The 14,938-nt window shown below is 40.3% G+C and overlaps 1 protein-coding gene across 3 annotated transcripts in view; it reads left to right on the forward strand.

The window, feature by feature from the left end:
- Window positions 1–14,938, forward strand: part of RFWD3 (ring finger and WD repeat domain 3) — a 40,226-nt gene that overhangs the window by 7,803 nt on the left and 17,485 nt on the right. For all 3 annotated transcript variants that reach the window (XR_005360098.1, XM_038538334.1, XM_038538333.1), the window contains exons 3-6: window positions 2,391–2,593; window positions 7,741–7,811; window positions 9,845–10,036; window positions 10,136–10,227. Coding sequence is in view for 2 of the 3 variants with exons in the window: in XM_038538334.1 (XP_038394262.1) it covers window positions 2,391–2,593; window positions 7,741–7,811; window positions 9,845–10,036; window positions 10,136–10,227 (558 nt within the window). In the remaining variant the exon portion in view is untranslated. The remainder of the gene's footprint in view (window positions 1–2,390; window positions 2,594–7,740; window positions 7,812–9,844; window positions 10,037–10,135; window positions 10,228–14,938) is intronic.

The raw sequence follows: 14,938 nt of genomic DNA on the forward strand, positions 1-14,938 counted from the left end.
TTTGCCCCAACATACACACACAGGTCAGAATGCATTTGAGTGGCCTGTTCAGAGGTTTGTTTGGTTTGTTTGCTGAAAGAGAGCACTTGTGTTTGGGGATGGGGAAGGGCAGAGGGAGAGAGGTAATCTTAAGCAGGCTCCACACCCAGCATGGAGCCAGATGCAGGGCTCTAACTCATGACCCTGAGAGCATGACCTGAGCCAAAATCAAGAGTCAGACACTTAATCACCCAGGTGCCCCCAACCTGTTCAGAGTAATAAAAAAAAAAAAAAAAAAAAGTAAGAATTCTGTGTCATGCAGAACTATCCCTCAAATATGAAGGAACAATGAGGCATTCTAGGATTAAAAAAGAAAAAAAAACACAACCCAGAATTTCTTTAGAGGAAACCTAACCTACAAGAATTACTAGAGTCCTTAAAGAACAACCCCCCCCAAAAAAAGAACACCAGACATAAATTGAATCCACATGAAGAAATAAAGAGCACTAACAAAGATAACTACGTAAATAAATATAATAGAAAATACACATGGGTTTTTAATTTGTAATTTTTTTTCTTTCTAATTTAGAAAAAGCAGCATAAAAAAATAACTGTAGGGTACCTGGATGGTTCTGCCTGCTAGGTGCCCCTATCTGTGTTTTATTTTAAAATAAAAAGGTTTTAGGGGTGCCTGAATGGCTCAGTTGGTTAAGTGTCTGCCTTCAGCTCAGGTCATGATCCCAGGGTCCTGGATCCAGTCCCTCATGGGGCTCCCTGTTCAACAGGGAGTCTGCTTCTCCCTCTGCCCCTCCCCCCTGCTCATGCTTGCTTTCTCTCAAAATAAATAAATAAAATCTTTAAAAAAAAAAACTATGAACCTGTGTTGATGGACATAAATTCAGCAAAAGTGAGGAGGGAATGGAACTATAAAGATATGTAGTAAAAAGTGAAAATTAAAATGGTGCACTTGAAAGTAATACAAAAGAAGGCAATAATGGAAAAATAAGGCAGGCACTAAACCACTGAGCCACCCAGGGATCCCAATATTTTGTAATTCTTTTTTTTTTTTAATATTTTATTTATTTTTTCATGAGATACACACAGAGAGAGGCAGAGACACAGGCAGAGGGAGAAGCAGGATCCATGCAGGGAACCCGACATGGGACTTGATCCCAGGACTCCAGGATCACGCCCTGGGCTGAAGGCAGTGCTAAACTGCTGAGCCACCCGGCCTGCTCTATTTTGTAATTCTTAATTAGGAAGTATGTTCTAAAGTATACAACACCTTTTTGGTTTTGTTTTGTTTTGTTTTGTTTTTTTAAGATTTTATTTATTTATTCATGAGAGACAGAGAGAGAGGCAGAGACACAGGCAGAGGGAGAAACAGGCTCCATGCAGGGGGCCCGACGTGGGACTCGATCACCGGTCTCCAGGATCACACCCTGGGCTGAAGGTGGCGCTAAACCACTGAGCCACCCAAGCTGTCCCACCTTTTTGGTTGTTAATATTGTATATCATTCTGTACCAGAAGTAGGGTGTGGTTGATTAGCTTGGATGTGAGAGAAACTGTGGAAAGGTAGTGGGTGTGGTTAAAACTCAGCCAGCCAGAAGAGACTAAAGTGTTAAAACTGCTCCCAGCTCTTCTCATCTTGAGGTAGTTTTTGATTTCATGCTGTTTTTAACCTTAATGTGACGTTATTTAAACATAAAAAGAAAAATAGTGTTTTAAAATAAGAGGTAAAGGGCAGCCCCAGTGGCGCAGCGGTTTAGCGCCGCCTGCAGCCTAGGGCATGATCCTGGAGACCCTGGATCGAGTCCCACGTCAGGCTCTCTGCATGGTGCCTGCTTCTCCCTCTGCCTGTGCCTCTGCCTCTCTCTCTCTCTCTCTCTCTCTGTGTCTTTATGAATAAATAAATAAATAATCTTTAAAAATAAAATAAGAGGTAAAGCAATGATGACTGAAGCCAGACTTCATTTTTGTCCCAGAAGACCTTGGTCTTGCATTGTTACAGCAGCAGAATCCTGTGAGGCTGTATTTTATATTTGATCAACAGAGCTCTTTTTCTTCTCGTCCTCTCTCTTTCAACCACATAATAATACCAGTAGACAGATTGCTGCATTACGTTCTTTAAAAGATATCGACACATAGCCAGAAGCCAGTAAAGTAGAATTTGCTTTTAGCAAGAGTCAACCTCCAGTGTGGCTAATGTCATAATTGAGTGGATAAGAGAATGTCTAGGCCAGCCAACATCTGCCTAAAAGTGCTATTTCTGCATCAGTTTTCAAAGGCAACATTCAACAGTCTGGAGTTGGGTTGAAATAACTAGGATTTACCTTCAGATTGCTGTGGATTTTTCTTGTGATTATGGTCCATTGTGCTGTAATTCTGTTTTTACTCTGCTTATATATAGGTCCAGAGCACCATTGGATGCCTACTTTCAAGTGAGCCGGACCCAGCCTCATTTGCCAACCACCTCCCGTGATTCAGAGACCAGAAATCCTGTTTCTGAAGACTTGCAGGTCTCAAGTAGTTCCAATTCTGACAGCGATAGCTCCACAGAGTTTGAAGAAGTTGTTGCCCAGGCAGAGGAGACTAGAGCTGCTGTTTTAGAAGGTGAGTGTTTGAGCAGCCTGGGTGGCTCAGCGGTTTAGCACCGCCATCAGCCCATGCATGGCCTGATCCTGGGGATCCAGGATCGAGTCCCATGTCTGGTTCCCTGCATGGAACCTGCTTCTCCTTCTGCCTGTGTCTCTGCCTCTCTCTCTCTCTCTCTCTCTCTCTCTCTGTGTGTGTCTCTCATGAATAAATAAATAAAATCTTAAAAAAAAAAAAAAAAAAAAAAAGGAAGGTGGGTGTTTTATTCACAAGGCTAACATCCAGGAAGCTTAGCCTCCAGAAAGCTGGAAACACTAGGCTTGTGTTTTGATACTTTACCGTTTCCTCCTACATGTCCTAGATTCTGCTTTATGTAGCCTCCTTGGCCATAATATGTATGTACAGGATTTGCCCTAACTTGAAATTTAGTGTGATTTGTGACCCAGTGCACTGGTCACTTTGTAATGGCATTTTCTATCCTCTTGCATTTTCTTTGACATCCAATAAGGAAGTAGCTTCTTTATTTAAAAGAAAAGTTTTGTAAATTCAGTACCCTGTCTAGTCTGCTACTTGTGATGTCCTAGTATAATATATATTTTGCAAGTAGAACTTTATTTAGCAGTAGTGGGCAGAGACCCCTAGAGCATATGCCCTGCTTACCTTCTGATACCCTAGATTGTGATCTTTTCCCATTGAAAGGAACCAGGACTTCTTGGAGAAATGGCTTTCCAAGCTTAGGATAGGAGACAAACAAGGCAAGCCTACAGCACTTGATTGTGTTAGAAAGCAAGGAAGCCATCTCTCAGAGCGTCATCATGTCTATAGGTATAAGAGCAACCTTGAAAGGGCTCCTAGTGGCCTAAAATGGGACAATTTAAACTTCAAAACAAATAATGAATGTACTCTTCAATTATGGATTGAAATTTACGTTGAAATGATACATCAAATCTGTGGAAAATCTATAAATTCATAATCATGTACTTTTTAAAAATCTCATTTATCAACATCCTATTAGAGCCTTAATCATTACTCTGAAAACTGGTAAATTAAACATTTATTCTGTTTTTTCTGTGTGAACTGTATTCAGGAAAACCAAATAGTTGATGAAGGAGGGGTTTTTTTTTTGTTAAGACTTTATTTTTTGAGAGTAGTTTGAGGTTCACAACAAGACTGAGAGGAAGGTCCAGAGATTTCCCATATACCCCTGTCTCCACACATGCATTGCCTCTTCGTTATCAGCATCACTCACCAGAATGGTGCATTTATTACACAGAATATTCACTCAAAGTCTGTAGTTTACCTTAGGGTTCACCTTTGGGTTATATATATTATGGATTTGAATAAATGTATAATGAACTATCCATCATTATATAGGGTATTTTCACTGCCCTAAAAATTCTCTTTGCTCTGCCTATTCATTCCTCCCACCTACTCCCACGGAAGTTTTTTTAAATGAAAACTCCCAGCTGATTAATATTGGAGCAAGATTGATAGAAAAAAGTCATAATTTCATGCATGTAATGAAATTATGTATGTAGGCAAAGTAGATCCTAAAACCATTAGGTTGAAAGGTTGATGGGGGATCCCTGGGTGGCGCAGCAGTTTAGCGCCTGCCTTTGGCCCAGGGCGCGATCCTGGAGACCCGGGATCGAATCCCACGTCAGGCTCCCGGTGCATGGATCCTGCTTCTCCCTCTGCCTATGTCTCTGCCTCTCTCTCTCTCTCTCTCTCTCTCTCTCTCTGTGACTATCATAAATAAATAAAAATTTTTAAAAAAGAAAGAAAGAGAGAGAGAGAGAGAGAAAGAAAGAAAAGAAAGGGAAAGAAAGAAAGGTTGATGGGATTCCCTTTAATTGAGGGGCCTAGCTGATATCACCAGACCTTATATGCAATCAGAAATATCCAAAGGGTGCCTAACTGGCTCAGTCAGTGGAGCATGCAACTCCTGATCTCGGGGTTGTAAGTTTGACCCCCATGTTGGGTGCAGAGATTATTTAAAAATCAAATTTAAAAAGAGAAGAAAAAGAAAGAAATATCCATAGCACTTAGAAGTACTGTTGCTGGGATCCCTGGGTGGCGCAGCAGTTTAGCGCCTGCCTTTGGCCCAGAGTGCGATCCTGGAGTCCCAGGATCGAATCCCATGTCGGGCTCCCAGTTCATGGAGCCTGCTTCTCCCTCTGCCTATGTCTCTGCCTCTCTCTCTCTCTCTCTCTCTGTGTGTGTGTGTGACTATCATAAATAAATAAAAATTTAAAAAAAAAAGAAGTACTGTTGCTGCCAAAAAAAAACCATGAATCTACTTAAGATTCTAGATATAATAACCAGGCTGCATAGTTTATATGATGTAGAGGAACAGGTAAATAATACCTCAAAGACACAACCATTCAAACCTAAAGTGTGGGACATTCTACAAATGGAACATCTAGAAAAAGATGTAAATATGTATGAAAATCTAGTGTAAAGGGAATATCTCAAATCAGAGGGGAAAAGATAGACTTCAATTAGAACTATTTTAAAAACTAGATTGTTAACAGGAAAACAAAACTGCATTCATCTCTCATACTAAAAAATAAGATATAAGTGGATTAGAGACCTAGTGTAAAAAAAGAAGCCATCCTGGTATTAGAATATATATAAGTGATAAAACCCAGAAGTAAGGAGTACTTTGAAATTTAGGGCAGCCAGGTGGCTCAGTGGTTTAGCACCGCCTTCAGCCCAAGGCCTGATCCTAGAGATCTGGAATCGAGTCCCACGTCAGGTTCCCTGCATGGAGCCTGCTTCTTCATTTCCTGTGTCTGCCCCTCTCTCTCTCTCTCTCTCTCTCTCTCATGAATAAATAAAATCTTTAAAAGAAAGAAATTTAGAGGCAATACAAGAAAATTGCATTAAAAAATTCTTTTTTCGTTTATGACAGTGAGCCAGTGTATATACTTTATGATACCACTTACATAAAATGTCTAGTAAGGGCAAGTCTATAGAGAAAAAGTAAATTAGTGGTTGCCTATGGCTGTTGGTGCAGATGGGAAATGATTCTAAATTGACACGAGAAATCTTTAGGGAATGGTAGAAATGTTTCAAGTTGGATTGTGGTGATGGCTATACAACTCTGTAAATTTACAGTAAATAAAAGTTAATATATGAGGAAGCAATCGGTCATATCCAGGATGTAGAGATTTTACAGGACAAATGACCAGATTTCTCAAGCAAATCAAGGACAAATGAGGTGAATTTTAATTTAGAACTTATTCATCAACAGACATCATTAGAAGAGTGAAATGGGAATCCATTGACTGAAGGAAACATATAATACGTATATCTGAAAAAAGGCTTATATCTACAATATGTAAATAACTTCTACAGCCTTAACAGAAAAATTGGCACAAGATTTGAAAAGGTACTTCCAAAGGAGAGTAGTCAAATGGCCACTAAATACATAACAAGAAGACTTCATCAGTCATCAAGGAAATACAAATTAAAACCACAGTGTGGTAATAATATGCATCCACTAGTAGAGCTAGAATTCAAGACTGACAATATCAAGTATTAGGGCGAATATAAAGCAATCAGACCTCTCATACACTGTAAATTGGTACAGACATCCAGATGGTATCCTTACAGACTCATCTGTACATATAAAGCCTACAGCTCAGCAATTCTACTACTAGGCATGTAACCAAAGAAAGGAATATACGTATTCAATAGAAATGTACAAGAATGTAACAACATTATTTGTAATGGCAAAAAACCTCAAAACTACCCAAGTACCGATCAGCAATAGAATGGATAAATGTTATATAGGTACACAATAAAACACGATACAGCAGTGAAAATAAGTGAACCACAACTCCATGTTAGTAGGAAAGAATATTATGAAAATGTAGAGTAAAATTAGCAGATACAAAAAAGTGGATAGCTCTAAAATGCTGTTTATTTGCAAAAACAGGCAAAAGTCAATAGATGGTGCTATAATTTAGTAAGGTAGTCACCTTTGGTGGGTGCAAATCATCTCCGCTGTACTCCCCAAAAGTAAGGAGGACATAAGGTATAAAAGGAAGGCACTCTTGGGGGTTTTGGTGATGTTCTGGTTTATAGTTCAATTTGTGAGAATTCACTGAACTGAATACTGAGGATACACGTTTTTGTAGGTTTTGTTGGTTTTTTTGTTTGTTTTAACAGTTTAAAGGGGCTCCCACTGGCCTGTGATGGGATCCTTTGAACCTTCAAAAGCAAAATGACTAAAAATTAAAAATCACCTCCTTGACCTTTAGTGGAGGTTTTAAAAGGTTGATAAGGAACCTGATAGTCCAGGGGTGAAACTGACACCACCAGAACCCAGTATGAGCCTCCTGACATGCTGCAGGCAGGAGCATACAGCCAAAGAAGTATTCTTGCTGTCCTTCTTCTTGCCAAAAAACAATTGAATCCACTGAAGCCCCCAGATTTAACTGCCAGTCTATAGGAAATAGAGGTGATAGAACAAATGAGTGAGCAATACTTCAAGGAGCAGTCAGTCCAGTCTGAGATACAGGGCATTTCATAAGAGAAGTGACCAGACACCCTCCAACAAATCAATGACAAGGAAGGGGTGAAAATGGAAACGGGTGCAACAATGAAGTTCATCAAGTTCGTCTTGCTTAGATTCTGACGGCTAGAAATGCCCTGTACAGAGCAACTTGAAGACAACTGGGAAATTTTGAATATGAACTGGGTGAACATCAGACAGTATTAAGGGATTATTGTTATTGTCACTCGTTTGGTATGATAACGATAGTGTTCATGTAAAAAAGAAATCCTTATCAGTTAGTATTACAAAAATTTTTATAAGTGAAACGACATTTTAGAGTTTGTTATTAAGCATTCCAAAGGAAAATAACGGGGGCGGGGGCTTAGGAGAAGATTGGTGGAATAGTGATTTTGTTGAAATTAGGTGATGAGTACTTGTGTACTTGTACTGTTCTGTCTACTTTTATGTATATTTGATGAAAAAATCCAAAATATGTTAAAAAATAAATCCACTATTACTAGGGGAAATTTACAGCAATATTACCAATTAGAAATGGAAAACTGGGGTTACCTAGGCCCTCCTGCTAGCCTCTCATACCTGACTTCTGTCTTTTTTTTTTTGTGCATTGCCTGTCTTATCATTTCTGGAAATGACTTGGCAGAGCAAGTAGAAGGTTCCTCAGCACAGCAAGAAGTTACCTGTATCAGTGGAGGAGAGACCTTCCCCAAACAGGTAATATGAGCATCCTTTTAAATGAAATGTTTGGATTTGCATTTAAAGAAGAGGCTGCTGGCAGCCCCAGTGGATTAGCGGTTTAGCGCTGCCTTTGGCTGGGGGCATGATCCTGGTTCCAGGATCGAGTCCCATGTTGGGCTCCCTGCGTGGAGCCTGCTTCTCCCTCTGCCTATGTCTCTGCCTCTCTCTGTGTGTGTCTCTCATGAATAAATAAATAAAATCTTTAAAAAAAAAATAAAGAGGCTGCAGGCTGAAATGGAAGCTTACAGACTTATGTAGGCAGGAGGTCAGGGGAAGTCCAATCCAGTTTACTCATTTATGTGGCCACTCCTCATGGGTTTAGAAAGGCAGGGATAGATTGAGGATAACTGGTCCTGCCTACCTAGCAGTTAGGTTTTGATTAAGATAGTGGATATGAATGCAGTTTCTGAAATACCTGGCAAAATGCAATTGCTATGTGTTACACAGCTTTTATTTACAAAGATAACACATAATAATCCTTAATATGAGAGTTTATTTACATCACCTGTGGACTCGGCCACTCTCAAAACATTGACCCACTTTTGATGTATTTCTGTAAGGCCTCTCTTTTGTTTTTTTCTTCCAGAAAAATTTTGTGTGCATGTAAATTTGTGTACATAAATGTTGTACAAATTTACACAAAAGGAATCATATTATACCTTGTTATCAGTACATAAAGTTGAATCTGTCTTTTTTTTTTTTTTTTAAGATTTTATTTATTTACTCATGAGAGACGCAGAGAGAGGCAGAGACACAGGCAGAGGGAGAAGCAGGCTCCATGCAGGGAGCCTGATGTGGGACTCGATCCTGGGTCTACCAGGATCACGCCCTGGACTGAAGGTGGCGCCAAACCGCTGAGCCACCCGGGCTGCCCAAGTTGAATCTTTCTTATTAATCACTACATAGGGATCCCTGGGTGGCGCAGCGGTTTGGCGCCTGCCTTTGGCCCAGGGTGCGATCCTGGAGACCCGGGATCGAATCCCATATCAGGCTCCCGATGCATGGAGCCTGCTTCTCCCTCTTCCTGTGTCTCTGCCTCTCTCTCTCTCTCTCTCTCTGTGACTATCATAAGTAAATAAATAAAAATTAAAAAAAAAAATCACTACATAGGTTCAATCATATAAATAAGTTTTTAGTTAATTCTTACTTTGTTGTGTACACTATACTTGTTCTTCCTTCCTTCCTGCTTTCCTTCCTTTCTAATTTGTTTTCCTGGTACAAATCAAGCTGCACTAAGCATCTTTGTACAGTTGTCTTGCAAGTATTTGTGACTATTCATGGGATAAATTTCTAGCAGAGAGATTGCTCTGTGAGAGGACAGATAGATGTATTTAGTTTTGATAGGGAATGTCAAATTGCCCTTTGGAAAATTTGTGTCACTTTCTTACCTGTAGCAACAATATAGAAGCATTCCTATCTGTTCCTTAACCTTCAGCATTGCTTGGCGTCATCAGACATCAGTCTATACTGTCTAATAAATGGTCTCTTACTTTAATTTGCATTTTTCAGTTATAAGTGAGCACTTATGAACCATTTATAATTTTTTGTGAGTTCACTGTTAATACCCTTTCTTTGCTTTTCTGGGTTTTTTTTACGTATTTTCTATTCAAGTATTTTATAACTACTTGACTTGATTATGAACCTAATTTTGAATATATAACAAACCCACTCTTCCTTGTTGTTCATTATCCAGGTAACTTCTAGATTTGTTTTATGTTTTTATGTCTTTGTAAAGATAGCTCCTTTTCTTCGTTTGAATGGAAAAAAAAAATCCCAAGAATTTCGTAAGATCAAAGGGAAGTAAATATTTCTATAGCTTGTATGAAACATTTAGCCAGGTGCATTTTACAAAGAATAACAAGTGATTTGGAGGTGTTGGGGTTTTTCCATAGTGTTTTCCATTGAGATTGTGTTTTTGCATGGTTTTATTGATTTGATAGAGCTGTACATCCTCGTAAAAACTGATTTTGTATTTTCTCTAATGTGAATATATTCTGGTTTCCACCCAGTCTCCCCAGAAGACGGACCCCCTTCTACCTTCTGTTCCTATGGATGATGAAGAAGGGGACACTTGCACAATATGCTTGGAGCACTGGACCAATGCTGGGGATCACCGCCTCTCAGCATTACGCTGTGGGCACCTCTTTGGGTATAAGTGCATTTCTAAGTGGCTAAAGGGACAGGCACGAAAATGCCCCCAGGTGAGAACCATAGATAAAGACTGAGCATATGTACAGTTGACATGTTAAATCAGGAGGATTCCTAGACTCACGCTAATTTTATCTTGTTGTGCTCTTTAGTGCAACAAGAAAGCCAAGCACAGTGACATCGTCGTTCTTTACGCCCGAACCCTAAGAGCTCTGGACACTAGTGAACACGAGCACATGAAAAGGTAGGTGGAAGAATTTACCTACCGGGCAAATTCCGAAAAGGAGGTATGAATCATTCTTAATGTGGTTCTGAGGCTTTATTTGGACTGTGATGGGGGATCTCTGGGGATCACTGGCAATCTCTCTCACCTTGTGTTTTTGTTTTTGTTTTGTTTTGTTTTTTAAAGATGTTATTTGGGCAGCCCGGGTGGCTCATTGGTTTGGCACCACCTTTGGCCCAGGGCATGATCCTGGAGTCTCAAGATCAAGCCCCACGTCGGGCTCCCTGCATGGAGTCTGCTTCTCCCTCTGCCTGTGTCTCTGCCTCTCTCTCTCTCTCTCTCTCTCTTTCTGTCTCTCATGAATAAATAAATAAAATCTTTAAAAAAAATGTTACTTATTAGCGCGCGCGCGCGAGAGAGAGAGCACACGAGTGGCAGGGAGGGGCAGAGGGAGAGGAAGAAGCAGACACTGAGTGGGGAGCCTGATGCGGAGCTCAATCCCAGGCAGGACTCCTGGATCATCACCTGAGCCCAAGGAAGATGCTTAACCAACTGAGCCACTCAAGTGCCCCTCACATTGTGATTTATAATACATATCTGATATCTTCTGAAGGAGGTCTACATGGTTTGCTCTCCGTGCATTAAAAATGAGGTTTTAGGGGCACCTGAGTAGCTCTCTGATCAGTGAGGGGCCTACTTCTCCCTCTCCTCTGCTCCTCCCCACCATCCCCCTCCCGCTTATGCATGCCCTCACTCTCGAGTGTACTCAAATAAATAAAAAATGAGGTTTTAGGGTAATAACTAATTGTAACTTTAGCTAGCTCAATGAACATGGGCCCCGGGCTTATTGAATATATACCTGAGATCTCAGCCATAGAATGGGGGAACCAACCTAACAGTGAAGTTGATGCACAAGAAAGCAGAGTTGAGAAGTGGAAAGATAGATTCCTGGCCCTCAATTCAGCCATGCCTGAAGTTAGACTCCATGGATTTCTCAGTTGTATAAGTCAGTACATTGATTTTTGATTTTAATTTGCCAGCTTAAATAAAATTTTTATCATATAATCTAGGGAGCATTGACCGATATTTCATCACATAACATTTTCATTCTGGGGAGACTGACACCTGGGTCATGGAAAACTCATTCCTTGAAAGGAGGGGAAGATAAAAGAAGGATGATAGATAGCAGACCATGCCACCTATTCCTTTTTGTGTTCTGTACTTCTGACAAGCCTCAGCTTTCAGAGCCTGAGTGCTGTGTGCTGACTGGGACAGGTAGATTCAGAAGGAATAGAGCAGCTGTTCCTTCTGCAGGAGCACTTAGCTATCCTTACCAACTTAGAATCAGCTCTGATACTTAACCTGGCAGTAACATAACCTGGGAAGCCAAGACCAGGGTGTCTTTAGCCCTCCCCAAATGGAAAGTCCTAGAGAAACCTACAGCCCTCCAGTAATACCTCACACCTGGTGTGGGCAGTAGACCCAAGCAGAACAATTCCTTGGAATTTTTGTAGCTTTTTCAGATGTCTTCTCTAGGGATTATATTTACTGCCTGCCTCTGCTTCTAAATACCATGAACGTTTAATAGGGATTTCTTGTCTTACTCTTTGACAAATTATGACGACCTGGAACATTTTCCAAGTCTTAGTCTCCTCTTCCCTGCAATAAACTTAATCAGACCTTAAACAAAACATCAACAAAAAAAGAGGATCTGGCACATTACTTAAGTGTTGCCATATGTTGTTGCTCGTGTCCCTAAGCCCTCCTACAATAGCACCCTACGCGGAAGATTCATGAGTGAAACTTTGCACATGTAGTACAATGTAAGAAATTCTCAGGATTTTGGAAGCCAGAGAACAATCGCAAATAACACTGTTTAAAATAAACTTTTAAGAACATTAAAAATAAAAATACCCACCAAGAGAGTACAGGGACATAGATTTTTTTCACAGTGCCGCTGGTAAGAATATACACCGACACAACTATTTAGAGAGACCCTTGGCACTGTGTTTCAAAAGCATTTAAAAGTAATTCTAGGGCAGCCCAGGGCGTGATCCTGGAGCCCGGGATTGAGTCCCACGTCAGGCTCCCTGCATGGAGCCTGCTTCTCCCTCTGCCTGTGTCTCTCTGCCTCTCTTTCTCTCTCTCTCTCTGTGTGTCTCTCATGAATAAATAAAAGCTTTAAAAGAAAAAAAAAGTAATTCTACTTCAGGCATTTATTCTAAAGAGATGATTTGTGAAGAAATGTGTGCAAAGACTTCATGAGGGGCACCTGTCTGGCTCAGTTGGTGGAACATGTGACTCTTAGTCTCAGGATTTGTAAGTTCGAGCCCCATATTGGGGAAAGAGACTACTTAAAAATAAAATTGTTAAGGGTACATGGGTGGCTCAGTTGATTAGACATCAGGCTCTTGGTTTCGGCTCAGGTCATGATCTCATAGGTGAAGAGATTGAGCCCCATGTCAGGCTCTGCACTCAGCAGGAAATCTACTTGAGATTCTCTCCCTCTGCCCCTTCCCTCTCTTTATGTGCACACACTCTCTAAAATAAATAAATAGGGACACCTGGGTGGCTCAGCAGTTGAGCATCTGCCTTTGGCTCAAGGTGTGATCCCAGAGTCCTAGATCAAGTCCCACATCAGGCTAAAATAAAATAAAATAAATCTTTTATTTTTTTAAGATTTTATTTATTTATTTATTCATGAGAGAGAGAGAGAGAGAGAGGCAGAGACACAGGCAGAGGGAGAAGCAGGCTCCATGCAGGGAGCCCGACGTGGGACTCTATCCTGGGTCTCCAGGATCAGGCCCTGGGCTGAAGTCGGTGCTAAACCGCTGAGCCACCCGGGCTGCCCTAAAATAAATCTTTTAAAAAAATAAATAGGGGAACCTAGGTGGCTTAGTCAGTTAAGCATCTCCCTTTGGCTCAGGTCGGTCCTGGGTTGAGCCCTACATGAAGCTCCCTGTTTGGCGGGGAGTCTGCTTCTCCTTCTGCCCCTCCCCTTGCTTATGTTCTCTTCTCTCTCTCAATCTCTCAAACTAATAAATAATAAAATCTTACTTAAAAAATTTAAATAGGAACACCTGGGTCGCTCAGTGGTTGCGTGTCTGCCTTTGGCTCAGGGTGTGTTCCTGGGGTCCCAGGATTGAGTCCTGCATCAGGCTCCCTGCAGGGAACCTGCTTCTCCCTTTACCTGAGTCTGCCTCTCTGTTTGTCATGAGTAAATAAATAAAATCTTAAAAAAATAAATTAATTAAAAATAAATAAAAACACAATATTTATTTCATGAGACTTTTCATTTAAGCATTGTTAATCCAAACCAAGAGAATTCATCGGTTGAGTAAACTCTGGCATAAACTGATATTAAAGTGCACATAATATTTTGTCATGTGAAAGCACATTATGGTGATTGTTTTTGCAAAGTAGAAAAAATACAGGTAGTCACTGAATAGTGAAATTACAGATGGTTTTAATTTTCTTACTTATTTTTTCTCATTTGGCCTAACAGATGCTTATTTGGTCCAATAAATATTTAGTATTTTTACATGGCAGCTGTGTGGAGAGGTTAATTTTGTTGAAAATGCTGGAAAAAAAAAAAAAGAAAGAAAATGCTGACTTTGTAGGCATGGTTGTTAATATATGATTATATTTAAAACTTTGCTGATTACTCAAAAAACTCTCAACAGAGTCCAGGACCAATTGACCTTACAGGTGAATTCTACCAAACACTTAAAGAAGAGTTAATAGCTTTTTTTTTTTTTTTTTAAGATTTATTTATTTGTTTTAGGAGGGATGAGCAGAGGGAGAGAGAGAGAATCCTGAAGCAGACTCCCCACTGAGTGTGGAGCCTGATGCAGGGCTTGATCCTAGGACCCCAAGATCATGACCTGAGCCAAAATCAAGAGTTAGCTGCTTAACCAACTGAGCCACCCAGGTGACCCAATACCTAATTCTTCTCAAACTTTTTCAAAAAATAGAAAAGGAAGAAAAATTTCAAATTCATTCTATGAGTCAAGTGTCACTCTGATACCAGTACCACATAAAGATACCACCAAAAAAGAGAACTACAGATCAATGCCTCTGATGAATATAGATGTAGAGATTCTCAACAAGGTATTAGCAAACCAAATCCAACAATACATTAAAAAAAAAAAAGAGGGGATCCCTGGGTGGCGCAGCGGTTTGGCGCCTGCCTTTGGCCCAGGGCGCGATCCCGGAGACCCAGGATCGAATCCCACGTCGGGCTCCCGGTGCATGGAGCCTGCTTTTCCCTCCGCCTGTGTCTCTGCCTCTCTCTCTCTCTCTGTGACTATCATAAATAAATAAAAATTAAAAAAAAATAAATCATTCACAAAGATCAGGTGGGATTTATTCCCAGTATGCAAGGGTGGTTTGTTATTTACAAAGTAATGCAATACATCATTTCAGTAAGAAAGAATAAAAACCATATAATCATTTCAATAGATGCAGAAAAAGCATTTGACAAAATACAGCATCCATTTATGATAAAAATTCTCAACAAGGTAGATTTAGAGGAACGATACCTCAGCATAGTAAAGGTCTTCTATGAAAAACCCCACAGCTAATATCATCCTTAATGGAGGAAAAAGTGGGAGCTTTTCGCCTAAGTCAAAACAAGGATGTCCACTCTCACCACAGCAATCAGACGAGAAATAAATAATAAAAAGGTGTCCAGATTGGTAAGGAAGAAGTAAAACTATTAGCTGATGACATG

This window comes from Canis lupus, chromosome 5 (genome assembly GCF_011100685.1).
Source record: "Canis lupus familiaris isolate Mischka breed German Shepherd chromosome 5, alternate assembly UU_Cfam_GSD_1.0, whole genome shotgun sequence".
Lineage (NCBI taxonomy): Eukaryota > Metazoa > Chordata > Mammalia > Carnivora > Canidae > Canis > Canis lupus.